Below are 26,106 nucleotides of genomic sequence, written 5' to 3'. Positions count from 1 at the left end.
CCTTTCCCGTAACAAATGCGGCATGCTTAAGAACTCCTAAACATGCAATCGGCTCCCAATTGGACATGTTTTCATTAAGTTTGTCCCATTCATATTTAGGATTATGATAATTGTGTTTCAGGACTTCCACACATTCTGAGAGCCAAATATGTTCTTCATCAAAACATCCATTAGATATTTCAACCTTGCGTGTACACATATACTTTTTAGTAAAATTGTCAATTTCAGTCTTCTTTTCATCAATTTCAGCTTTCTTTTCATCCCGGACCAATGCCTGTTTAGTAGTTGTGACACATTCCTTGTATCGCTTATATTGTTCTTCCAAATCTTTTTTCTGCTGTAAAAGTTCTGACATCTTTTCACAGTGGGTTTTAGTACCATAACAGTAACTCATCATAATCATAATTAGAGGACAAACACAGGTACAGAGTAAATCTAAACTGTATCTTGTAATTGATTGGCAATCATTTTTTTCTGAAGTTTCCTTAGGAGAATCTCTCTCAATCATCCCTGGCAAATCCTCAATATATAACCTTTTCATTTGCCTATACATGCATGTACATACAATTTCAAATGTGTAAACAATTAGTGATGCCAGGATACAGATTTTTCAATATATATGTATCACAACATCATAGAATGAATATTGATGCACATATGTCTTTGTCATCGCAAAATTTATACCTTAAACATATACAAGGAAAGACTATCTGTGATATTATTGTTATTCTACAATGTGGTAACAATAAACAATGAACTTGAGATACATACAAGCCTTTATACAGGATGTAAATAGCGTGCAGTTAACAATATTTCAAAACAATTTTTGTTTGCACATGCAAATTACAATCCTTAATTAATTCCATAGTAGTATCATATTTTAAGTATCGCACAATTGTATCATATCAAATTGTGATATATCACCTATCAGTATGTAATAACTCTCGTCTCTTACTCAAAGACACCAGCATACAACACACAACACGTGATCATCTGACTCATCAAAATTACAATCACGTGAGACACATTCATCTATGTATGTTTACAACTGCGTGTGTGTTACAATAACAATTATAAGAGTATGCCTACTAATGTTACAAGTCTAATCATATTACACTTGCCCCTCCCAGAATATGCTTGTCCACAAGCATCATGGTTTATATCTCTCCGGTGGTTGTTGGTGTCTTTGAGGGTAGCGTGGTACTGGAACTTCATCATCATCAGCTGCTGGTACAGTTACATGTTCAATTCCTGGTGGGGACCAATCATCTCTAGTGCCAGCATCAGCTTAATCCTCCCTCTTAGCAGAGGTGTTGGTGTTTTTTAGGCCTGGAACACAACGATGTCGCAGTCTGTTAGTATGGACAACTTTAGTACGTTTACCATCATGAATCTCTATACTTACAGGGCTTTTTACAGATTTTACAATCCATTCCCCTTCCCATCTGGGATCCAATTTGCCTGCAGTTGGTACAGAAAGCCAAACAGGCTGTCCTTGTTTAAAGTATGGTAAACTTGTATGCTGATCATAAAATGACTTTTGGCTAGCTGCTGCCTGTGTGATGTTGACATGAACAAAATCCTGTAACTCTGCTAATCTAGCTTGGAGTATAGCAGGATATGACAGAGAGTCATAGGAATGCTGGCTAAGCCCTTGGAAGTTAGGGGGATCCTTGCCATACAGTAGCATGTAGGGAGAGATGCCTGTACTGCTGTGACGTGATGTTCGGTATGCATACAACACAAGTGGTAAATGTGCTTCCCAATCACTTTGAGAAGTAACATAAGCGCGTAAAAGCTGTAACAACGTCCGGTTAAAACGTTCAACCATACCGTCCCCTTGTGGGTGGTATGGGGTGGTATGCGACTTACAAACACCAAATGCATGCAGCACTTGATTAAAAATAGTGCTTTCAAAATTGCGGCCTTGATCTGAATGTATAATCTGCGGTGGGCCATATGTGCAGAAAAAATTGATCTGAGCTGTTGTGATACGACTAGCCGTTTGGTCAGGGAGGGGTACAGCATCGGCCCACTTGGTAAAATAGTCCTGTAGTACCAACAAATAACGATTATTGTTGGTTGACAACAGAACTTGTAGTATGTCGACAGCAACCATCTGCCAAGGCTGACCGATTGGAACATTCTGTAGTGGGGCACGCTGTGGCATGCTGACCTTGGATTGTTGGCACGTTAGACAATTTCTACAGTACTGGTCAACATCCTTGGCTATATTAACCCAGTAAGCTACCTTACGCAACTTCTGCAATGTTTTCTCCACCCCTTGATGGCCTGCTGTAGGAACATCATGACTGAAACGTAGTGCGTCGTGCTGGGCAGACGGGGGAAGAACAGGTACAGTAATAACTGGTTCCAGTGGCCCAGGGGAGTACTTACGGTACAGTGTACCATCTGTGATTAACAATTGCTTCCACAGTTGTTTAAATCTACGAAGTGGAGGTTGGTTCCATTTCTTATCAGATGGAATACCTGACGACTCTGAGAGCGTGTGGTATACCTGAGATATGGTGGGGTCCTTTAGTTGGGCATCTTGTAAGTGAGATAGTGAATCAGATGGCATGGAAATAGTTACAGCACATCGATTTGGGGACAAGCGTGACAACGCATCAGCATTGGTGTTAACTGAGCCTTTCCGGTACACTATCTTAAAACTAAACTCTTGCATTGCTAAAGCCCAACGACACAGCATGCCTTCCATCTTTTGCTCTGAGAGCCATTGTAGGGGAGCATGGTCTGTGTAGAGTCGGAATGATCTACCCAGAAGATAGTGGCGATACTGTTTCAAAAGCAAAAACAATGGCAAGGCATTCACGCTGTATTACACTATAGTTACGCTCAGCTGATGTCAGAGTGCGACTAGCATAAGCAATGACATGCCCACCTTGCTCTAAAATTGCACCCAAACCCACTGCACTAGCATCTGTCTGCAGGACGAACTCATCAGCATTAGGACCAAAACGAGGGTAAGCAAGAACAGGGGCTTGTACTAACTGCGTTTTTAAGGCTGTGAAAGCTTTGATGCATGCTTCATCCCATGAGAATGGAATATTATTCTGAGTAAGTGAGTACAGCGGTGCTGCAATGTTAGAAAAATTGAGTATGTAGCGCCTATAATATGACGCCAGTCCCAGAAATTGGCGAACTTCCGTTGGATTAGTAGGAGATGGCCAGTCAGTAATGTCTTGGATTTTACTGGGATCAGGAGACATACCCTTGGCTGAAAACACATGACCTAAATAATGCACACTAGGCAAGCCAATATGGCACTTGGCACCTCTAAGTGTCAATCCTGCATCTCTAATCCGTTGGAACACCATCTTTAAATGTTGGGCATGTGTAGCTACACTATCTGAATGGATCAAGATGTCATCTAAATAGATGGTGACAAACGGTAGCCCACTTAAGGTCTTGTCCATTAGCCGCTGGAATGAACTGGGAGCACCAGTCAAACCAAAGGGCATCCTACAAAACTCATATAGTCCCATACCAGGGCCTGGACAGAATGCTGTTTTTTCTCTATCCGCTGGGTTAACTGGTACTTGCCAGTAACCACTATGTAGGTCAAGCGTTGTAAAGATGGTAGACCCTACAAGCCTGTCTTGTACTTCATCTGGTAGTGGTAATGGATATGAGTCCTTGGTGGTTCGTTTATTAAGTTCTCTATAATCAACACATATCCGTATCTGGCCTGACTTTTTTGGCACAAACACTGCCGGGGCCATCCAAGGGCTCTTGCTACGTGTGATGATACCTTGCTCTAGCATTGTCTCAGTTTGTTGAGTTACTTCAACCCGGTATTGTGCTGGGATTCGTCTAGGTGGCACCCTTACTGGGTTGCCTGAAGTGGATATGAAGTGATATGCATCATCAGTCCTGCCTGGAGTGGTACAAAAGACTCCTTTAAACTGCTCTACAATGCATTCTAACTGGACATCATTACACTTCGGGGTATCAAACTCTAAAGGGCCCTTATAGTCAGGTATAGCACACTCATCTACAAGGTCAGTACCTGATTCATTTTGAGACTGAATCATACATAGGGAAGCTTGGTTCACATGCACTTCTTCATAAATAGGGATGACTTTGGCCAATGCAACATTACCTACTGGCATGTTTGTATTGGGAAAACCTCTACTAACAGCAACTGGTGTACAAGTAAAGTCTAGAACCAACCCATTTTGTTGCAAAAAGTCAATTCCTAAAATTACTGGTGTAACCAAGCTTTCAACCACAACAAAATTATGCAGAATATTAAACTCACTCAGCTGTACAGATGTCCTTATGTGTCGGAGTATTGGTAGTTGATCTCCAGAAGCTGTCACAAGGTGTATTGACTTAGCCTGTGGAGCTTCAATCACATTCTTCATGTTAGACAATAAGTCACACAGCACTAGTGATACTGAAGATCCTGAATCGAGCATAATATCCACTGCAACACCACCCAGTACTCCCTTAACTATGGTAGCTTGGCATTTAACTACGGCAACAGTTACAGTCATTACATCAGCAGTGGGGCTTATGGGCGGGGACGCCTGCTGCCCTGTGCAGACGCCCCCTACCCGTTTCCCTGATACCAACAGTTTCTTGCCAGGTGACCTGGTTGGCCACAAGAAAAACATAAACGGTTTTGCTGAGCTGGACAATCACGCTGAACATGACCTGGTTGGCCACAAATAAAACATCTTGGTCTCCTCCTGAAGAAAAGGGTAACATTAAATTGTTTACAGAAACTGATTCATCAACATGTGTAGATGAAACCTTATAAAATGACCTAGAATCTACAAAAGTGATGTCATATGACAGGTCAACAGATAGGATAAAAGGACCTTTTTAACAGGAATTCAGTCTGTCTATAGCCAGTGGTAAGAGTGTTGTTTGAATAGTTCTTTGAGTAAAAGGCTTTTATTGTTGTTGCAGAATAGAGGATAGGACTCAGTACAGCCAGGCTGAAGATACAGCAGCTAGCAGAAGATTGGACTAAATTGACTATTTTGTTACTTCTAATTACTTATATTGCTGTCAATAAAATATCAATATTCTTTATTGAACAGGTCTTTAGAACAAAGAACTTTCTGGTAGCAGAGGATGGTTAAGGATGAGTGAAGGTCAGGAAAAAGGTCAAGAAGAAGAAGCTTCTTTACTGCCAGAGAATGGCCTTTCTGATGGAGGATTTCAGACCACACAGCTTGAACAAACAGTAAGTGACTTAAAGGGGGAAAAGGCAACAGCAAAGACAGGGTTTACAAAGGTTAGAAGGTGTTTATTGACAGTAATTCAGAGAGAGGATACAGACAGTGTAGAAATAAAAGGTATTTGTGAGGGGTTAGATGTAGCTTTAGGATGTGCTATGAATGTTATGGAGAGGTTATATGATAGGTACAAGTTAGACAAAGATAGTAAGAGTGCAGACAAGCTTAGTGATGAAATAGAAAAGATTGAAATAGAATATAGCAATGCGCAGAATCGAGCGCAGGAAGTCTTGGATTCACTAAGCACACCAAGGAGGTATGACAAGTTCCTAAATAGATTACAACAACAAAAAGAAGATAGACAACAGCCAAATAGAAAGGAACCTGGGCTACCTCAACAAGAAGCTCCTCCAGATCACCAGCCACCACAAGAGAGAAGCTGTCCTGAGTCAGTTTCCGTGAGTAATGCTAGTCAGAATAATTGTACAGACCCCGGGCTTATTGGGTTAGATTTGTGGAAACAGCTAAAAAGAGTAACAATCCCAGTTTTTTCAGGTGATAAAAAGACTTATCAAAACTGGAAAGCTGCATTTACAGCTTGTGTGGACAATGCTCCTGCTACACCAGAGTACAAACTGCTACAGTTGAGGCAGTGTCTGGCAGGGGAGGCACTAAAGGCCATTGATAGTTTGAGACATTCGGCAACAGCATACCACACTGCTAAGGAGAGACTAGAAAGAAAGTTCGGAGGACAGCGTCGCCAAATAGCTTTGTATTTGGAAGAAGTGGATAACTTCAGGCCTATTAATCCAGGCAGTCACAGAGATATAGAAAAGTTTGCAGATTTATTAGATGTTACCATTGTTAACCTAAAGGAAGCCAATCGCTTTGAAGAACTTAATGATGGCCTGTTATATTTGAAATTACAGAAGAAGCTACCCACAACAATGTTATCAGGTTATCATAGGTGGATATTTGAAAACCACAAACGAGAGTCAGTTGAAAGTTTGAGAGAGTGGGTTATCCAGGAAGTAGAGTTTCAAACAAAAGCCCTGGAAGCAGTCCATGGGTTTTCCACAGTTAAATCAGGAAGGTATGAAGTTAAGAAATTTAAGAAAGATGTACCGTATAGTTTCTTTGGTAAATCCAATGTCAAGCAGGTTACTAATGAAGACAGACAGAGTTCAAGAGTCTGTAGGGTGTGCAGTAAACCCCATGGAGCGTGGGCATGTCCTGACTTTAAACAGATGGATTTACAGAACAGGTGGGACTGTGCTAAACAGTGTAAATTGTGTTTCCGTTGTTTAGGTGATGGTCACTTGGGACAGTATTGTAACCGAACAAGAATATGTGGAATTGACAACTGCAAAGAAGTTCATCATAGATTACTACACAAAGATCGAGGTCCTCGTTCCAGTAGTCAAAATAAAGGAGTGGTACATGGGAAGGAAGAACTACAGTTACTGAGTAAACATGATGTGGCCAGTAAGAAGACGATTTGTGCTCCAAATGAGGGGGAGCCAAAAGCTACTAGTGACCCAAGTCAAAATGAATCATACACCACAATTACAACAAATCCAGGTACCATTGCTCTGAGGACAATTCCAGTATATCTGAGAAATGGTAATAGAAAGATTAAGGTGAACGCATTATTGGATGATGCTAGTACAAAAACTTACATCAACTCAGATGTTGCAGCAGAACTTGGTCTACAAGGACAGTTACAAAAGGTTAATGTTAGCGTATTAAATGGTCATGTTGAAGTTTTTGAAACATCTCCTGTGGAATGTACTATTGAAAGTTTGGATGGAAGAGCTGCTGTGACAATTACTGCCCTTACAGCAGACAGAGTTACTGGGGAGTTGAAGGACATTGATTGGAAATCATGTGCTACAAAATGGGCTCATTTACAACATTTGGAATTTCCTAAACTAGGATCACGACCAACAGTGGATGTGTTGATTGGCCTTGATTGTGCAGATCTCCATTTTTCATTCAAAGATATTCGTGGACCACCTGGCAGCCAGTGGCACGTCTTACCCCATTAGGTTGGACATGTATTGGTGCCATGGACGACAATAAACAAACAAAACTGAGTAATAACTTTGCTTGTACCTTCTTTTCTGTAGGTCAGACAGATACTGAAAAGGTAAATTTGATGTTACAAAAGTTTTGGGAAGTTGATACTAGTGGGACAGAAGAATTTTCAATAGTGAAAGCTGAGGATAATCTGGTTTTAAATATGACAGAAACATCTATAGCCTACAACAATGGTTGTTATAGAGTCGCTATTCCTTGGAAGGAAGAATTTATTAACTTACCAAACAATTACGAGATGGCAGAGAAGAGACTATACAACCTGGAGAGACGATTGTTTAGAGAACCAGAAATTGCTGAAGAATACAAGAAGATAATTGGTGAACATCTTGAAAAGGGATATGTGACAAAGGTACCTTTAATGGAGGATAACCAAGCAGTGAGATGGTACTTACCTCACTTTCCTGTTGTGAAGAAGGATCGATCAACCACAAAGGTACGAATAGTATTTGATGCTTCAGCTAAGTACAATAATGTTGCCCTAAATGATGTTATACACCAAGGTCCCAAATTACAGAATGACTTGTTTAGTGTTTTACTCCGGTTCAGAAGGTATCCCATTGCTTTGGCTTGCGACATCGCAGAAATGTATTTAAGAGTAGAATTGTATCCTAAGGATAGGCCATATCATCAATTTTTATGGAGAGACATGGATGTTAAGAAAAAACCAACTGAATACCAATTTAATCGCTTAGTGTTTGGGATAAACTCATCACCTTTTTTAGCCCAACTTGTCACTCAGCATCATGCAAGGGTTTATGAAAAACAGTATCCTAGAGCGGCAGAAGTTATATTAAAATCAACATACATGGATGATAGTATGGACTCAGTAAGTAGTGAAACAGAAGGGATTGAGCTTTATAAGGAATTGTCTGAATTGTGGGATAAGGCAGGCATGCACACTCACAAATGGTTATCAAATTCTCCGAAGGTGTTGGAAAGTATTTCTACACAGTGCAGAGCCTCTGAAATGAATTTGGACAGTGATAAATCTTTACCAGTAAAAACTTTGGGTGTTTTGTGGCTAGCTAATGATGATGTGTTTACTTTTAAGTCACAGGTCAATGACAGGGTAATTATACCAACTAAAAGAAGTTTTCTAAAGTTAATAGCGACCCTTTTTGATCCCCTTGGATTTTTGTCTCCATATATTATCAGAGCCAAGATTTTGATGCAGGAAATTTGGATTTGTGGTTTAGATTGGGACGACACCCTACCTGATGAGTTGTCATCCAAGGTGACATCGTGGTTTAGTGAGTTAACTATGTTGACTAAGATCAAGGTTCCTAGAAGCCTTCAGTTAAGTAGAAATATTGTATCTGTTTCATTACATGTGTTTGTTGATGCATCTCAGGATGCTTATGGAGCAGTTGTTTACATGAAATCAGAATACAGTGATGGAAAGGTATCAGTCTCATTTGTAACATCTAAAACCAAAGTAGCCCCTTTACAGTCAACAAGCATTCCCCGTTTAGAATTAATGGGGGCAGTGACAGGGAAGAGATTGGCTTTATCTGTGGCAGAAGCATTGAATATTGACAAACCGTTTATAACGTTCTGGACAGACAGTACCAGTGTGTTGTGGTGGATAAAAGGGCACAGCCGACAATTTAAGCCATTTGTAGCAAACAGGATTGGAGAAATTCAAGCATCTGTTAGTCCAGATAAGTGGAGATATGTACCCACGAAAGAAAATCCTGCTGACTATTTAACAAGAGGTACTACACTGGAAGAGATATCAGAGTTGAGAGCCTGGTGGGAAGGACCAGCATTTTTGTCCGACAGTCAGAACAATTGGCCGCAGCTTAACATGGTATTCAATTCAGATAATGACACGACAGAATTGAAGAAAAAATATGTTATACGTAAGAATCCAAGTACATGTATTGCTACGCATTTATCATCTACTGCTACACTATTGAATGATGGTGTGTGCACTGGGAGGCTACAGCCAAACAGATTCTCGAGTTGGAGAAGGCTGACTAGAGTTGTGTCTTGGATTTTGAGATTTATAAACAACTGTAGAAAAGAGAGTAAGTTAGATCAAGTAGAGTTAAGTGCAGAAGAGATGTCAGACGCTGAGCATTACATAATCAAAGAGATGCAAAGGAAAGTGTTTAAGGAAGAGTATTTGTCTTTGGCGAATCATAAACAATTGCCCACAAGCAGCAAGTTACTAGGACTCTGCCCAAAACTGGATAGTGAAGGTGTGATGAGGTCAGATGGACGATTGACATATGCAGAGTTCCTTCCATATGATATAAGGTATCCCATAATTCTGCCTCGCAAGAATTGGGTAACAAAGCTCATAGTGAAGCACCATCATGAACTAGGGAATCATTGTGCAGGTACAAATCAAACTTTATCTTTGTTGTCCACTAGATTTTGGATCATTTCTGCACGAGAAGAAAGAGTGGGAAAGAGAATGTACCATTTGTAAAAGGAGAAAAGCTAAGGTAGCTCAACAGATTATGGCACCGTTACCACAAAACAGACTTACTACATCGTTACGAGCCTTTACCAAGACAGCTGTTGATTTTGGGGGACCATTCATGACAATGCAAGGAAGAGGAAGGCCACGACAAAAGAGGTATTTGTGTTTGTTTACTTGTTTGGCTTCCAGAGCCATACATTTAGAAATGGCATATGGTTTAGATGTGGACTCTTTTGTAAATGCTTTAAGCAGGATGATTAATAGAAGAGGTATCCCAGAAGAAATGCTGTCGGATAATGGAACAAATTTTGTGGCAGCTAATAAGGAATTGTGTGAGTTGTACAAGGATCCAAAAACTAAAGCAGCTGTAGCTGATAAGGGAATTAAGTGGACATTTAATCCACCTTACGCTCCACATTTTGGAGGTGTCTTTGAAATTATGATAAAATCAGCAAAGAGAGCCATCACAGCAATTTTGAAAAATGCTGAGGTAAATGATGAAGAGCTGATGACAGCATTTTGTGGAGCAGAAGCACTAATCAATTCACGACCACTGACCTATCAGTCAGCCAGTGTTAAGGACAACATTCCCCTCACGCCAAACCATTTCTTACATGGCCAAGTTGGAGGGCAATTTGCTCCAGAGGTAATCGATGAAGTGGGATTTAATCCTAAGAAACGTTGGCGACGGATACAAGAATTAGTGAGACATTTTTGGAATAGGTGGCTCCAAGAGTGGGTACCCAGCTTAAGTCCGAGACAGAAGTGGTTCAGGTTAAAAACAGATGTCAAGCCTGGAGATACAGTGTTGCTGGTGTCCTCAGATACCCCTCGTGGTCAGTGGCCTCTTGGAAGAGTATTGGAAGTGTATCGTAGTAAAGACCAACATGTTCGATCACTCAAGCTACAGGTTGGGGACAAACAGTATATAAGGCCTATTGTAAAGGTCTGCCCACTAGAGCTGGATTAAGAATATTTACATATACGTAAGTACTAAAGTGACCAAAATTATGGAACATTAATCGATAAATTCAGTATATGTCAATTAACTTTAAAGTTGTAATTTAACCTAAAAACTTGTCATGTGGATCATGACAATGAGGGGGAGGATGAAGAAAAGGGTAACATTAAATTGTTTACAGAAACTGATTCATCAACATGTGTAGATGAAACCTTATAAAATGACCTAGAATCTACAAAAGTGATGTCATATGACAGGTCAACAGATAGGATAAAAGGACCTTTTTAACAGGAATTCAGTCTGTCTATAGCCAGTGGTAAGAGTGTTGTTTGAATAGTTCTTTGAGTAAAAGGCTTTTGTTGTTGTTGCAGAATAGAGGATAGGACTCAGTACAGCCAGGCTGAAGATACAGCAGCTAGCAGAAGATTGGACTAAATTGACTATTTTGTTACTTCTAATTACTTATATTGCTGTCAATAAAATATCAATATTCTTTATTGAACAGGTCTTTAGAACACCTCCTTTGTTGTTGATAGCCACCTTGACGTGTTGACAAGGAAGCCATCTGCTCCGTCAGCAGTGCCACTTGGTCTCTTAATTTCTGCACCTCTGTCTGCTCCTCAGCAACATCTCTGACAGTGGAGACTGCCTGTGAATCAACCGTCATCAGCAACCTAGCACGAGTGACTGCCCCCTCAAGCGTCTTAACTTCTCCTGACCCTCGTAACTGCTTGGTTATCAGCTCCGGCAAACCAGCAACAAACTGATGTAACAATAAGGCGTCCTTTGCTTCCTTATGCATACCAGGGATAGCCATTTCGAGCAACTTCTTGAGATCATGAACAAATACAGGGATCGCTTCGCCAGGCCTCAACTTTCTTCGATGGAACTCATCCAGCGATACGAATCCCACGGGCATCATTGCGTTCTGTATTTCTCTCTTAGCAACCGTGTAATCTTTCTGTTGGTCCGCTGTAAGTTCGAGCCAAATGGCCAGTGCTTCCCCCTCCAATAACGTCGGTAACTTGATCGCTTGGTCTTCTTCCTTCCACCCATTCGCAGTCGCGCATATCTCAAACCTTTGGAACCAGTCCTTGACATCTCCGCTGGAAAAAGGCTTGGGTAGACTGATGTGACGCTCAACCATCCTCTGCTACCAGTGTAATAACTCTCGTCTCTTACTCAAAGACACCAGCATACAACACACAACACGTGTTCATCTGACTCATCAAAATTACAATCACGTGAGACACATTCATCTATGTATGTTTACAACTGCGTGTGTGTTACAATAACAATTATAAGAGTATGCCTACTAATGTTACAAGTCTAATCATATTACAAGTATTATCACGGTATCACCATTTACAATTAAAATCTAGTAACCTACTGTATATGTGACCAGGCCAGCAAAAATAGGGCATGTGGGCACATAATTTTTGCCTACATTTTCAAAGTTTCATCACTCATAACTTTTTGTACCATTATGCTATGGCACTGCAATTTTAAGCTCTAAGTAAGCATTTAATGGGCATCATGATGCAAGTTACAGAATGGAAATATACCTTATCAGTACTGAGATATGACCTGTAGAGTAACAAGGTGTAGTTTGTGCCCACATGCCCTGTTTTCACAGGCCTAGTCACATATCTATACATGTGAAAAAGGTACAGCTTCCAAAAAACCAACAGAGTAAAAAAAAGTTGTGAAATCAAACCAAGAAATGTCTGCAATGATGATGTTAATGCTATTATAATTTAATAGCATTAAGCCATTTCTTGACCACCACCTTATCTAAACCAAAACAGCCAAGCTGTAAAAAAAAAACAGTGCGGCTCCCAAAAAGGCCTGGGTGAAAAAAGATGTGAAATCAAAAGTGGCAGCCAAGAAATGGCTATGATGGTAGGTTAATGGAAAAAAGTTTACGTAATAACAACTATTCAGGTGAATTTGCATTGTCTCCTCCACGTTTCACTAGGATTTGGCACCAAATTCACCTGAATTGCTGTTATTAAAATTTTTGGTATTAACCTACCATCACAGCCATTTCTTGGCTGCCATCTTTGATTTCACATCTTTTTTCACCCTGGCCTTTTTAGGGGCCACACTCTTTTCTTACAGCTCGGCTGTTTTGGTTTAGACATTACTTCTTTTTGTATTGCAAGCCACAAAGCCGGCCATAAATATATTTTTTTAAACAAATCATACAGTTGTACATATCATATCTTTAACTGTACATACACATATTTCTACTGAGTGATTTGTTTGTAGCTGATCTCTACACTTTAACTTGTATCTAATCCAAAACAGCCAAGCTGTAAAAAAAGAGTGTGGCCCTGAGAAAGGCTATGGTGAAAAAAATGTGAAATCCAAGGTGGCGGCCAAGAAATGGCTGTGATGGTAGGTTAATGGTAAAAATTTTAATAACAACAATTCAGGTGAATTTTGTGCCAAGACCAAGCGGCACCAAATTCACCTGAATTGTTGTTATTTACCATTAACCTACCATCACAGCCATTTCTTGGCCGCCACCTTGGATTTCACATCTTTTTTCACCATAGCCTTTCTCAGGGCCGCACTCTTTTTTTACAGCTTGGCTGTTTTGGATTAGATTTCACTTCTTTTTGTATTTGTATACCCCAAAGCCGGCCTATGGCTGGCTTTAGGGCTTTTTAACCTGTCATTTTTTCTTTACTACAGGAAGAAGAAAAGATGAAGCAGGATGATTTCTTTGCAGCTGACCTATCTGTAAGGTGATCCTTCTAGCTGATCTCTCTACTGGATGACTTGCTTGTAGCTGAACTCTCTACAGGGTGATATGTTTGTAGCTGAACTCTCTACAAGGTAACTTCGTCTAGCTGATCTTTCTACAGGGTGATTTGTTTGTAGCTGAATTCTCTACAGGGCAATTTGTTTGCAGCTGAACTCTCTACATGGTAGTTTCTTTGTAGCTGAACCCTCTACAATGTAACTTCTTCTAGCTGAACTCTCTACAGGGTAACTTGTTTCTAGCTGAACTCTCTATAGGGTGACTTGTTTCTAGCTGAACTCTCTACAGGGTGATTTGTTTGTAGCTGAACTCTCTACAAGGTAACTTCTTCTAGCTGATCTTTCTACAGGGTGATTTGTTTGTCTCTACAGGACAATTTGTTTGCAGCTGAATTCTCTCCATGGTAGTTTCTTTGTAGCTGAACTCTCTACAATGTAACTTCTTCTAGCTGAACTCTCTACAGGGTAACTTGTTTCTAGCTGAACTCTCTACAGGGTGATTTATTTGTAGCTGAACTCTCTACAAGGTAACTTCTTCTAGCTGATCTTTCTACAGGGTGATTTGTTTGTAGCTGAATTCTCTACAGGGCAATTTCTTTGTAGCTGAACTCTCTACAATGTGACTTCTTCTAGCTGAACTCTCTACAGGGTGACTTGTTTCTAGCTGATCTCTCTACAGTGTAACTTGTTTCTAGCTGAACTCTCTACAGGTTGATTTGTTTGTAGCTGAATTCTCTACAAGGTAACTTCTTCTAGCTGATCTTTCTACAAGGTGGTTTGTTTGTAGCTGAATTCTCTACAGGGCAATTTGTTTGCAGCTGAACTCTCTACATGGTAGTTTCTTTGTAGCTGAACTCTCTACAATGTACCTTCTTCTAGCTGCCGCTGAACTCTCTACAGGGTGACTTGTTTGTAGTTGAACCCTCTACAGGGTGATTTGTTTGTAGCTGAACTCTCTACAAGGTAACGTCTTCTAGCTGATCTTTCTACAGGGTGATTTGTTTGTCTCTACAGGGCAATTTGTTTGTAGCTGAACTCTCTACATGGAAGTTTCTTTGTAGCTGAACTCTCTACAATGTAACTTCTTCTAGCTGAACTCTCTACAGGGTAACTTGTTTCTAGCTGAACTCTCTACAGGGTGATTTGTTTGTAGCTGAGCTCTCTACAAGGTAACTTCTTCTAGATGATCTTTCTACAGGGTGATTTGTTTGTAGCTGAATTCTCTACAGGGCAATTTGTTTGCAGCTGAACTCTCTACATGGTAGTTTCTTTGTAGCTGAACTCTCTACAATGTAACTTCTTCTAGCTGAACTCTCTACAGGGTAACTGCTGAACTCTCTACAGGGTGATTTGTTTGTAGCTGAACTCTCTACAAGGTAACTTCTTCTAGATGATCTTTCTACAGCGTGATTTGTTTGTAGCTGAATTCTCTACAGGGCAATTTGTTTGCAGCTGAACTCTGTACATGGTAGTTTCTTTGTAGCTGAACTCTCTACAATGTAACTTCTTCTAGCTGAACTCTCTACAGGGTGACTTGTTTGTAGCTGAACCCTCTACAGGGTGATTTGTTTGTAGCTGAACTCTCTACGAGGTAACTTCTTCTAGCTGATCTTTCTACAGGGTGATTTGTTTGTAGCTGAATTCTCTACAGGGCAATTTGTTTGCAGCTGAACTCTCTACATGGTAGTTTCTTTGTAGCTGAACTCTCTACAATGTAACTTCTTCTAGCTGAACTCTCTACAGGGTGACTTGTTTCTAGCTGATCTCTCTACAGTGTAACTTGTTTCTAGCTAAACTCTCTACAGGGAAATTTGTTTGCAGCTGAACTCTCTACATAGTAGTTTCTTTGTAGCTGAACTCTCTACAATGTAACTTCTTCTAGCTGAACTCTCTACAGGGTGACTTGTTTGTAGCTGAATCCTCTACAGGGTGATTTGTTTGTAGCTAAACTCTCTACAAGGTAACTTCTTCTAGCTGATCTTTCTACAGGGTGATTTGTTTGTAGCTGAATTCTCTACAGGGCAATTTGTTTGCAGCTGAACTCTCTACATGGTAGTTTCTTTGTAGCTGAACTCTCTACAATGTAACTTCTTCTAGCTGAACTCTCTACAGGGTGACTTGTTTTTAGTTGAACCCTCTACAGGGTGATTTGTTTGTAGCTAAACTCTCTACAAGGTAACTTCTTCTAGCTGATCTTTCTACAGGGTGATTTGTTTGTCTCTACAGGGCAATTTGTTTGTAGCTGAACTCTCTACATGGAAGTTTCTTTGTAGCTGAACTCTCTACAATGTAACTTCTTCTAGCTGAACTCTCTACAGGGTAACTTGTTTCTAGCTGAACTCTCTACAGGGTGATTTGTTTGTAGCTGAGCTCTCTACAAGGTAACTTCTTCTAGATGATCTTTCTACAGGGTGATTTGTTTGTAGCTGAATTCTCTACAGGGCAATTTGTTCGCAGCTGAACTCTCTACATGGTAGTTTCTTTGTAGCTGAACTCTCTACAATGTAACTTCTTCTAGCTGAACTCTCTACAGGGTAACTGCTGAACTCTCTACAGGGTGATTTGTTTGTAGCTGAACTCTCTACAAGGTAACTTCTTCTAGATGATCTTTCTACAGGGTGATCTGTTTGTAGCTGAATTCTCTACAGGGCAATTTGTTTGCAGCTGAACTCTCTACATGGTAGTTTCTTTGTAGCTGAACTCTCTACAATGTAACTTCTTCTAGCTGAACTCTCTACAGGGTAACTGCTGAACTCTCTACAGGGTGATTTGTTTGTAGCTGAACTCTCTACAAGGTAACTTCTTCTAGATGATCTTTCTACAGCGTGATTTGTTTGTAGCTGAATTCTCTACAGGGCAATTTGTTTGCAGCTGAACTCTGTACATGGTAGTTTCTTTGTAGCTGAACTCTCTACGATGTAACTTCTTCTAGCTGAACTCTCTACAGGGTGACTTGTTTGTAGCTGAACCCTCTACAGGGTGATTTGTTTGTAGCTGAACTCTCTACGAGGTAACTTCTTCTAGCTGATCTTTCTACAGGGTGATTTGTTTGTAGCTGAATTCTCTACAGGGCAATTTGTTTGCAGCTGAACTCTCTACATGGTAGTTTCTTTGTAGCTGAACTCTCTACAATGTAACTTCTTCTAGCTGAACTCTCTACAGGGTGACTTGTTTCTAGCTGATCTCTCTACAGTGTAACTTGTTTCTAGCTAAACTCTCTACAGGGCAATTTGTTTGCAGCTGAACTCTCTACATAGTAGTTTCTTTGTAGCTGAACTCTCTACAATGTAACTTCTTCTAGCTGAACTCTCTACAGGGTGACTTGTTTGTAGCTGAATCCTCTACAGGGTGATTTGTTTGTAGCTAAACTCTCTACAAGGTAACTTCTTCTAGCTGATCTTTCTACAGGGTGATTTGTTTGTAGCTGAATTCTCTACAGGGCAATTTGTTTGCAGCTGAACTCTCTACATGGTAGTTTCTTTGTAGCTGAACTCTCTACAATGTAACTTCTTCTAGCTGAACTCTCTACAGGGTGACTTGTTTTTAGTTGAACCCTCTACAGGGTGATTTGTTTGTAGCTAAACTCTCTACAAGGTAACTTCTTCTAGCTGATCTTTCTACAGGGTGATTTGTTTGTCTCTACAGGGCAATTTGTTTGTAGCTGAACTCTCTACATGGAAGTTTCTTTGTAGCTGAACTCTCTACAATGTAACTTCTTCTAGCTGAACTCTCTACAGGGTAACTTGTTTCTAGCTGAACTCTCTACAGGGTGATTTGTTTGTAGCTGAGCTCTCTACAAGGTAACTTCTTCTAGATGATCTTTCTACAGGGTGATTTGTTTGTAGCTGAATTCTCTACAGGGCAATTTGTTTGCAGCTGAACTCTCTACATGGTAGTTTCTTTGTAGCTGAACTCTCTACAATGTAACTTCTTCTAGCTGAACTCTCTACAGGGTAACTGCTGAACTCTCTACAGGGTGATTTGTTTGTAGCTGAACTCTCTACAAGGTAACTTCTTCTAGATGATCTTTCTGCAGCGTGATTTGTTTGTAGCTGAATTCTCTACAGGGCAATTTGTTTGCAGCTGAACTCTGTACATGGTAGTTTCTTTGTAGCTGAACTCTCTACAATGTAACTTCTTCTAGCTGAACTCTCTACAGGGTGACTTGTTTGTAGCTGAACCCTCTACAGGGTGATTTGTTTGTAGCTGAACTCTCTACGAGGTAACTTCTTCTAGCTGATCTTTCTACAGGGTGATTTGTTTGTAGCTGAATTCTCTACAGGGCAATTTGTTTGCAGCTGAACTCTCTACATGGTAGTTTCTTTGTAGCTGAACTCTCTACAATGTAACTTCTTCTAGCTGAACTCTCTACAGGGTGACTTGTTTCTAGCTGATCTCTCTACAGTGTAACTTGTTTCTAGCTAAACTCTCTACAGGGCAATTTGTTTGCAGCTGAACTCTCTACATGGTAGTTTCTTTGTAGCTGAACTCTCTACAATGTAACTTCTTCTAGCTGAACTCTCTACAGGGTGACTTGTTTGTAGCTGAATCCTCTACAGGGTGATTTGTTTGTAGCTGAACTCTCTACAAGGTAACTTCTTCTAGCTGATCTTTCTACAGGGTGATTTGTTTGTAGCTGAATTCTCTACAGGGCAATTTGTTTGCAGCTGAACTCTCTACATGGTAGTTTCTTTGTAGCTGAACTCTCTACAATGTAACTTCTTCTAGCTGAACTCTCTACAGGGTGACTTGTTTGTAGCTGAACCCTCTACAGGGTGATTTGTTTGTAGCTGAACTCTCTACGAGGTAACTTCTTCTAGCTGATCTTTCTACAGGGTGATTTGTTTGTAGCTGAATTCTCTACAGGGCAATTTGTTTGCAGCTGAACTCTGTACATGGTAGTTTCTTTGTAGCTGAACTCTCTACAATGTAACTTCTTCTAACTGAACTCTCTACAGGGTGACTTGTTTCTAGCTGATCTCTCTATAGGGTGACTTGTTTCTAGCTGAACTCTCTACAGGGTGATTTGTTTGTAGCTGAACTCTTTGCATGATTGTTTCTTTGTAACTGAACTCTCTACAATGTTACTTCTTCTAGCTGATCTCTCTACAGGATGACTTGTTTCTAACTGAACTCTCTATAGTGTGATCTGTTCATAGCGGAACTTTCTACTGGGTGATTTGTTTGCAGCTAAACTCTTTGCATGATTGTTTCTTTGTAACTGAACTCTCTACAAGGTAACTTCTTCTAGCTGATCTCTCTACAGGACAATTTGTTTGTAGCTGAATTCTCTACAGGGTGATTTATTTGAGCTGAACTCTCTACATGACGGCTTCTTTGTAGCTGAACTCTCTATTAGGTATCTTCTTCTAGCTGATCTGACTACTTGGTGACTTGTTTGTAGCTGAATTCCCTACAGAATAACTTGCAATGTAATATAACTGTGTATATTATACATGCAGCTGAATGCTTTATTAGGGTGACTGTTCTATTAGACTATCTCGATCTCGCATTTGCTGCACGTAGTTGCCTTTCGAATCATAACTCAGTGATTTGTAATCCGATTCTTCTGTACTACTGCAAGAACTTTCTATGATGATTATTCCAGATGCTACTGATTTTCAGTTCATTGCTCTAAGCGGTTTGCCTGGTAGACACGAAAACTAATAGTTTTTTTATTCATAAAAATCGATCGCGTAATTTTGACACAGGTTGGGTTTTGTGTCATATTTCCATGGTCTTTATCCCGATTCCTTTCAAACCACAAAAAGGCACTCCTACGATGGTTTCTCCATCTACATATCAATTTTCAACTGATTCCTCTAAGGAGTTTACCCTGTAGGCGTGACAGACCTTCGACCTTATTTTACGCAAATAATCGGTAATAACTCCGTGAATGTTCATCGGATTCCTACCAAAGTTGGTACGGAGATCCGCCTTAATGAGCCCTTTAAGTGTGCCAAATTTCACCCCAATCCGAGTATGCATTCGTGTTTTATGGCGAATTTTGCGAAGTGTGCGAAATGAAGAAGATGAAGAAGAAAAAAAACGAAGAAATTAAAACGAAATTTTGTTCGCTCGTATCTCGGAAATGGCTGGACCGATTTTCTTCAAATTTGGTATGTAGACTCCCCTAACTGGGCGGCACGTCTCCAGTAAGTTGGGTTCCAATCGGATAAGGAATCACAGAGCTACATAGGTGTGAAAACTTCGTTTTCTTTCTTCCTGTTAATATACTCACGGTGTGGCGCGCCGGCTTCTTGGGCCGCACGGCACACTATCGTGAGTCTTGATATAAAATCTGAGCAGTTGGACGAGCGAAGTAGTATCACGAGTGCTCAAAAAAGGTGGCAGGGTGGGGGATGGTAGGTTGGGGGGTGGGCAAAGGCAGACCACGATTGGAGTCCAGACACGAGATTACAGGGCCATGCTAGCTCCTTAGTGGCTGATACGTAGCAAAATTCACAGAAAGTACGTCTGGCGAACATTATCAGGCTGTCCACCAGTAAACCACTGGTTCTTGCCAAGCCAGGTCCTTCACAAGGCCTAAAACGGCCACTCGAGCTCTACACACCACCCAGAAAAGATATCTGTTCAAAACCAGCCTGGAGTAGTTTGAGTGGTATTGAGTGTCAAAACTACTAGTACAATAGTGTAGCTATCCACTGGAGGTGTTAGTTAGATTTTCCTGATGTGCAATTTGGATCAATTTTGTAAAATCTGGTCACATATATTCATATACAATCACGTGCATAAATTTAATAATAGAACCAACTGTTCTCCGATTTCTTTGCTACCACCACCATCACAGTGACTCAACAAGGAAGTCAGAAGGATCAATAATCAATACTACAAATGGTATTATGACAGGTGACAAAACAGTTTCAAACACATCCCTTCTAACTATCCCAACAGATTTTACTCTATCATATTTTCACTACTCCTGTCCAGTCTCATTTGGTGACCACAGAAATGCAGACGATTAACGGTTAGGATAAGCATACCAAATACTCACATCTGTATTTGTTCACAATAGAACCTTCTAATACCCTCAGAGTAATGGTAAGATTGATCAGGAGGCCACTGTACAGTCCATGAAGAAGATCATTGCATCATCCTGGGGTAACAAATCAGTGAAACTAAAATGTGTTGGGCACTGCTGCAACACCATCATGCAAAGATGGACAGTCTCCTGCACAGAAGCTGTACAGTATATATACCAGAGGACATGATCAAAAATTTCATCATATCTATGCAAGGACCAATCAGTACAGTAATTCATTCTTCCCTAGATCAATTAGACTGTGGAATTCACTCCCACCTGACCTAATCCAACAACAATCATTACAAATTTTTAAGTACCAACTGAAATTATTATTACTTTCCCCTACCAATCAGTAATCCCATAATCAATCATATTGTAAAACATTTTGTATGCATGTTTCATATGCGCGTTAATCCTCAAACTGAGGCTGCACATTTTTGGAAAATAAAAAATAAAATAAATAAGTATATAGACCTATACAGGACACACTACCAGTACACCGCAGCTCATTTTCACCTGAGTGGCAATGCAGCACCCTTGAAACCGAACAGTTGGCAGAACATACCTTAGCACAGGTAGAGTTATATTGCAACAGCTATGCTCAATATTCAATTGGGATCCATTGTGGCTCTACAGAACCCTCGAACAAAGCTCTGAGACGTATATGGCACATAGACAGGAGTCTATTATGCTTTTAATTCTTCCAATTATTCTTTCTGGCAATTCTTTTTAAATTGACCTATTATTCCCAAAATGTGACCAGGCCTGCAACAATAGGGCATGTGGGCACAAACTACATCCTGTCACTCTACAGGGAATGTCTCAGTATTGGAAAAGTATATTTCCATTCCATTAACTGCTTACTAAGAGCTGAAAATTGCAGAGCCATAGCATAGTGGTACATAAAGTTATGAATGATGAAAGTTTGAAAAAGCAGGCAAAAATCATGTGCCCACATGCCCTATTTTCGCAGGCCCAGTCACAAATTATTCTTGGAATTTGTGCAAAAGAAAGCATGTTAGTTATGCACCTATCAATGTTATCCCCCACCTACCCCCTCCCGGGCGTAGTGGGGGAAATGGTGGGGATTTGACTTTTTGAAAAATCAAATTCTCCACCCATGGAGGAACGACTAGTGGTCAAATCTCCATGTAGTGTGGCTGTTAGGTACTTTAGGAAACAGGTCAATTCCTTTAGCTTGCAAGTTAAAACAAACATCTAAAATTTCGAGCGGTCAAATGCCCCACTAGTGGGGCAGAGTTTCAGATCAAATCAGGTCAAAATCCCCCACTAATCCCCTAGTAAGCCCGGGAGGGGGTAGTGGGGCTTAACGTTGATAGGTGCATTAGAGTTTTACACAAGTGACTGCTATATTAGAATTATGGACTCGAAGCTGACTGCTCTATTAGAGTATCTCGATCTTTTCAACTGTTTTATGCTTGCACTGTTTCAGTGGTGTATTCAAAAGATTTTTGCATCACACTGCAAGAAAAACGTATAACTTAGTACTAATTATTCCGATTATTCCGAAATATTCCCTAATTCTTTTCACTACCTATTATTCCCGAAATTATTCCCGCATAATAGACGCGTCCCTAATGGCACAGTGGTCAATGTTAGTCCCCATTGCAGATACTCAGTGCATGATTGTAAATACTGTTTTAATCCTTGTAATCTTTTTGACTTGTTGGTCAGGTGTGCATGATAGTGGCTCACTGTCCAGTGACTGAGTATATTACAGTGGTATTATTACAGCATGTAGCCACCAAACTAGTCAAATATTAAGTGTGTGGCTGCAAGAAAAACATGTCAAAAACGGATTAAAATGATACGGTTATAAATTAATTTTGCATATCACTTTAATTTATGTATGCATAATACGTAAATAGCTAATTAGCTTAGAAAGCTGTGCAGATTTTGTTTTGAATTACTATATATATGTCTTGTAAGTTATTGCTGTGTAACTGAACACTTTTCTTTAAAACTACACTATAAACACTGTTCACCATTTGCTGTTCTTTTTTTTCATTGTTTTTTTTGGCTGTGTATAGGTGCAAGCCTGTAAGTATATGATTACATTTATCACTGTGATGTGGTGTTCACTGTGAAAAAAGCTCAGAATAATAAGGTCTATAACAGTCTTATTATGTTAGTATTGGAATGAAATAGTACAGCATATATTAATAGATTAGGACTTTACTATAACAAGCTTATTGAATACATTTAAGACAGTCATATATTAGAGATTAAATCACTAGTATAGTGCAGTGTATTATCAGACTATACTAAGCCTATTTCAACCATATATTGGCTACTATACTACTGTACTTTTTTACTTTCCTATAATCTGTGGCTACCTTAATTAAATAATTTATATTATTATATTTGTAATGAATTAAATTCTGTAAATGTGACCCGGTCTGCGAAAAGGGCTCTTATAGCCTTTCCAATTGCATATATATGGTAACCCATAACTTGACTGGTGAATATGGTACAAGCCTACAATTTGGTCACTCAACAACCCTAACCTGGCAGTAGCTGTGGGTGTAATTACATGGTGATAGCTTTAGTAGATTAGGAGTTATGATTAGCCAAACATGGATAATTGGAAAGGCTATAAGAGCCCTTTTCGCAGACCGGGTCACAAATATATTAAAACCACAATAGGTACAGCTAGTAAATCAATGTCTCCTTGGCCGGCCATGACAGTATCAAATCAATTTCGTCATTTATCAGTCTTTATCCAACTGCAGCAGGTACGACAGTAAATACAATTCACAAGTTCCATTACAAATTACCTGTATTATCATCACTATGTAGAACTCTGTGACAATCTGATAGTTGGCTTGGTAGAACTGTCCCACAGCTCTAATACAAAGATGGTAAATATAATGTGTATTCTGGACAATCGTTGGACTTACAGTTTGTAACAATAAGAATCTCGAGACCTTGTCTGGAAACCTAGTATTACCATGTAGAATGGTGGCTAGGTCCCACAACTCTATTAATGATGGTAAATATAATGCGTATACTGAACAATCATTGTACTTACGTATACAGTTTGTAACAATCTTTTAAAACTGAGGCCGAGTCTGGGACCGACAATCCATGTACAACTAAGACAAGTCTGATAAGAACAGGTCTCACAACCCTAAATGGAGGCAAACATAATTCATATTCTGGATTATTTGGTGTACTTACAGTTGTTATCAGTGAGTCTAACCAGACATAAAATAGCCACTTAGTATGTGACTTTGTTGGGCTAACGTGTTATGTAAGCTCACAAGAAGCATCTGATACACTGATAACCAAGTCCAAGAATCTTGTAATCACTAAGTACAACTGAAACAAGGCTAAATATAATATAATTTGCATACTCTCAGTGAACTTACTTTTGTTAGCAATACGAGCATGGTCAGTGAAATAAGGACAAACAAGATGGAACAGGTTCTTGAAAGCACTCAACTCATTTACAGTGCCAGACGAGGTAGCAGCCATCAGCTGTTGATAAAAAGTATGAAGAAATGAGACCAGTTCCCAGAAGAAATGAGACCAGTTTCCACAAACCTAAACGAAGGTAAATATAAATTGTATACTGGACACTCTCAGTATACTTACTTACAGATGTTAGCAATAAGAAGAATTTCCTAGAACTGAGACCAAGTCTGTAATTCCTACCCTATTAAAAAGAAAATGAATAAAAACACAATCAGGCTTAATTCACTTACAGCTGTAAGTATAATTAGAAGATGACGTTGAACAACTCCATGAAAAAAGAACAAAACTGTCCACATGTGGTCGCTACCAGATTCTTTAAAGGAAGCAGCTGCCATTGAAGGAAACTAACACTGCAGATGTTGTACACTGACAGCCTGTAGAACTAAGAGGTTCGACAAGAAACTGTACCACTGAAGAGATAATATACAAAAATCATAAGAGCAGACCATGCATACTCTTACCGTTGATGGCTGATGAACTGTGTCTACTCGTCATCCGCCATAAGCTGAGATAACAGGATATAAAACATGTAATACGTACACAGCAACACCAAAGTTGAATCATTTACAGGCCATTGTCATACAATACACAATAAACAATTTAATACGGCTAAACCTATCGTACAAGCTATCATTTTAGTCTAATACTTACTCATCTAGAGCTGTTTTTGATTGCTGCCATCGAAGGAATTGTCCACTTGGCCATGCCACTTCACCACTGGCTACAGCCAGCAGGGATGTACAGTTGTGGTCCATAACTATCATCGTGGCTCATTGGACGATTGCGCCGATCGCGCACACTCTCTCCGCGAGATACACCGTCATATCACTCACATTTACAACCTCTGATACAACAATAGCGACAAAGATGGCGACTTAATTGCATCTAATACGCATGCGCACACCACTGACCCTTTCAATCAACAAGCATTACTACGAACTTTTGCAGGTGTGCTAACTGTGCAAGAAAATCTAGATTTGTATGACTCTTAGATTGAATAATTAATTTTTCTGGTATTATATGCTTTGCTATATGAAAATGTGTGCGCATGAAATTATCACAACAAACTGAAGCTAGTTAGCTAGCTATAGTGATTAACAGAAGTGTAGCTACTTATTGTAAAATCATCATGACTTTGTTTGGTACAGTAAAAAAAATCTTAAGTCACATGATATGGTGAAGCTAAAAATAATGAGATCTGATGGTGAAGCTAAAAAGTTATCACATTTAGTTAAGTAAACAAGGCCATACAAAGAATGTGTATTAAACTAAAGTATAATCTGTTTCCCATAATATAAGATGGGTTTATACTAAACTATAAGATAGTTAGTATAATGCAAGACTATACTGAGATTATTAGTATAGTTTAAGCCATTAGATATACCATCTTAATATATTCCTCTTTTTTCACAGTGGTTGTTTGTGCTCATGTGCCCTGTTTTGACAGTATGTCCTGGTTAAATTTGACTCTGGTATGCCTATGTGTTTACAATTTGTTGCACAAGCATATGCTCAGTTTAAGTCTGTTTAGTGTATATATGTCAGTATATTGTTATGCTGAGTTGGCAAATTTTATTGGCCTGGTTAAATACAGAAATAGCTTCTTAGCGTAGATACATATTAGCAAATGATAATGATAAGTTGCAGCGGTGGTATGTTGGTAAGGCAACAACTTTAACAGTTCGTTACACATCTTTTCAGACGCATACTAAATTATCTGAGAATTCTTGACAGCTCACATAGGTTTATATAATTATGTGTGTACTTTCAGTACAGTATTCATGTCTGGTATCAAATTCAATGGAAAGGTAAAACTTAATGAAACTATAACTTGTTACCTTAATTGCAATTAATGGATCTTAAAAATCTAATCGGTTATAAATGCATGGTCATAATTTTATGTATTTGTCTGAAAGTAGTTGTGAGAATTGTTGGTTTCTTGACAATGTAGATAGAATTTACTTCACTTTTGCCAGCTACTGCATGGTACTTTAAAATGACCTGTCTACAAATACCATTTCCTTACCTGTAATAACTACGTATACAACTAATTTCTTGATCATACAACTTGAAAAAGGTTGTTTACACTATG

The 26,106-nt window shown here is 39.5% G+C and overlaps 3 protein-coding genes and 1 long non-coding RNA gene across 10 annotated transcripts; 2 read left to right on the top strand and 2 right to left on the bottom strand.

The window, feature by feature from the left end:
• Positions 1–446: 446 nt before the first annotated feature.
• Positions 447–11,947, bottom strand: LOC136252672 (uncharacterized). 2 transcript variants are annotated; one of them, XR_010699746.1, is made up of 3 exons: positions 11,221–11,947; positions 4,283–4,712; positions 447–545 (listed from the first exon to the last, which is right to left on the bottom strand). XR_010699746.1 is itself a non-coding variant. In XM_066045215.1 (2 exons), the coding sequence occupies exons 1-2, from the start codon at positions 11,847–11,849 to the stop codon at positions 4,577–4,579; spliced, it is 765 nt and encodes a 254-aa protein (XP_065901287.1). In that variant the 5' UTR covers positions 11,850–11,947; the 3' UTR covers positions 4,103–4,576. The 2 variants fall into 2 exon arrangements, 1 of the variants encoding a protein (XP_065901287.1); XM_066045215.1 differs by lacking the exon at positions 447–545 and having other exon boundaries at positions 4,103–4,712.
• LOC136252671 (uncharacterized) lies at positions 9,724–11,186 on the top strand. Its single transcript, XM_066045214.1, has 2 exons — positions 9,724–11,018; positions 11,074–11,186. The coding sequence occupies exon 1, from the start codon at positions 9,779–9,781 to the stop codon at positions 10,709–10,711; it is 933 nt and encodes a 310-aa protein (XP_065901286.1). The 5' UTR covers positions 9,724–9,778; the 3' UTR covers positions 10,712–11,018; positions 11,074–11,186.
• Positions 11,948–19,869: 7,922 nt separating the features above from the next.
• LOC136254497 (uncharacterized) lies at positions 19,870–20,964 on the top strand. The gene is made up of 3 exons (XR_010700519.1): positions 19,870–20,341; positions 20,387–20,459; positions 20,508–20,964. It is a non-coding gene; the product is annotated as an uncharacterized lncRNA (long non-coding RNA).
• Positions 20,965–23,152: 2,188 nt separating this feature from the next.
• LOC136253048 (uncharacterized) lies at positions 23,153–24,946 on the bottom strand. Of its 6 annotated transcripts, none has more exons than XR_010699921.1 (10): positions 24,666–24,946; positions 24,476–24,519; positions 24,245–24,424; positions 24,135–24,195; positions 23,909–24,017; positions 23,718–23,858; positions 23,569–23,667; positions 23,438–23,517; positions 23,315–23,384; positions 23,153–23,263 (listed from the first exon to the last, which is right to left on the bottom strand). XR_010699921.1 is itself a non-coding variant. In XM_066045628.1 (6 exons), the coding sequence occupies exons 3-6, from the start codon at positions 24,347–24,349 to the stop codon at positions 23,797–23,799; spliced, it is 399 nt and encodes a 132-aa protein (XP_065901700.1). In that variant the 5' UTR covers positions 24,350–24,424; positions 24,476–24,519; positions 24,666–24,933; the 3' UTR covers positions 23,674–23,796. The 6 variants fall into 6 exon arrangements, 1 of the variants encoding a protein (XP_065901700.1); XR_010699920.1 differs by having other exon boundaries at positions 23,909–24,083; positions 24,666–24,945; XR_010699919.1 differs by having other exon boundaries at positions 24,139–24,195; positions 24,666–24,935.
• Positions 24,947–26,106: the final 1,160 nt, after the last annotated feature.

Source organism: Dysidea avara, chromosome 4 (assembly GCF_963678975.1).
Source record: "Dysidea avara chromosome 4, odDysAvar1.4, whole genome shotgun sequence".
Taxonomy (NCBI): Eukaryota; Metazoa; Porifera; class Demospongiae; order Dictyoceratida; family Dysideidae; genus Dysidea; species Dysidea avara.
This window is presented reverse-complemented; position numbering and strand designations above follow the sequence as displayed.

Coding starts and splice junctions, on each gene's coding strand:
- LOC136252671 (XM_066045214.1), top strand. CDS start 9,779: ATGGCACCGTTACCACAAAACAGACTTACTACATCGTTACGAGCCTTT.
- LOC136252672 (XM_066045215.1), bottom strand. CDS start 11,849: ATGGTTGAGCGTCACATCAGTCTACCCAAGCCTTTTTCCAGCGGAGAT. Junction 4,713..11,220: donor GGCTATCAACAACAAAGGAG/GTGTTCTAAAGA, acceptor TTTCTTCAGGAG/GAGACCAAGATGTTTTATTT.
- LOC136253048 (XM_066045628.1), bottom strand. CDS start 24,349: ATGGCAGCTGCTTCCTTTAAAGAATCTGGTAGCGACCACATGTGGACA. Junction 24,196..24,244: donor TTCTAATTATACTTACAGCT/GTAAGTGAATTA, acceptor TCTTTTTAATAG/GGTAGGAATTACAGACTTGG. Junction 23,859..23,908: donor TGCTCGTATTGCTAACAAAA/GTAAGTTCACTG, acceptor GCCTTGTTTCAG/TTGTACTTAGTGATTACAAG.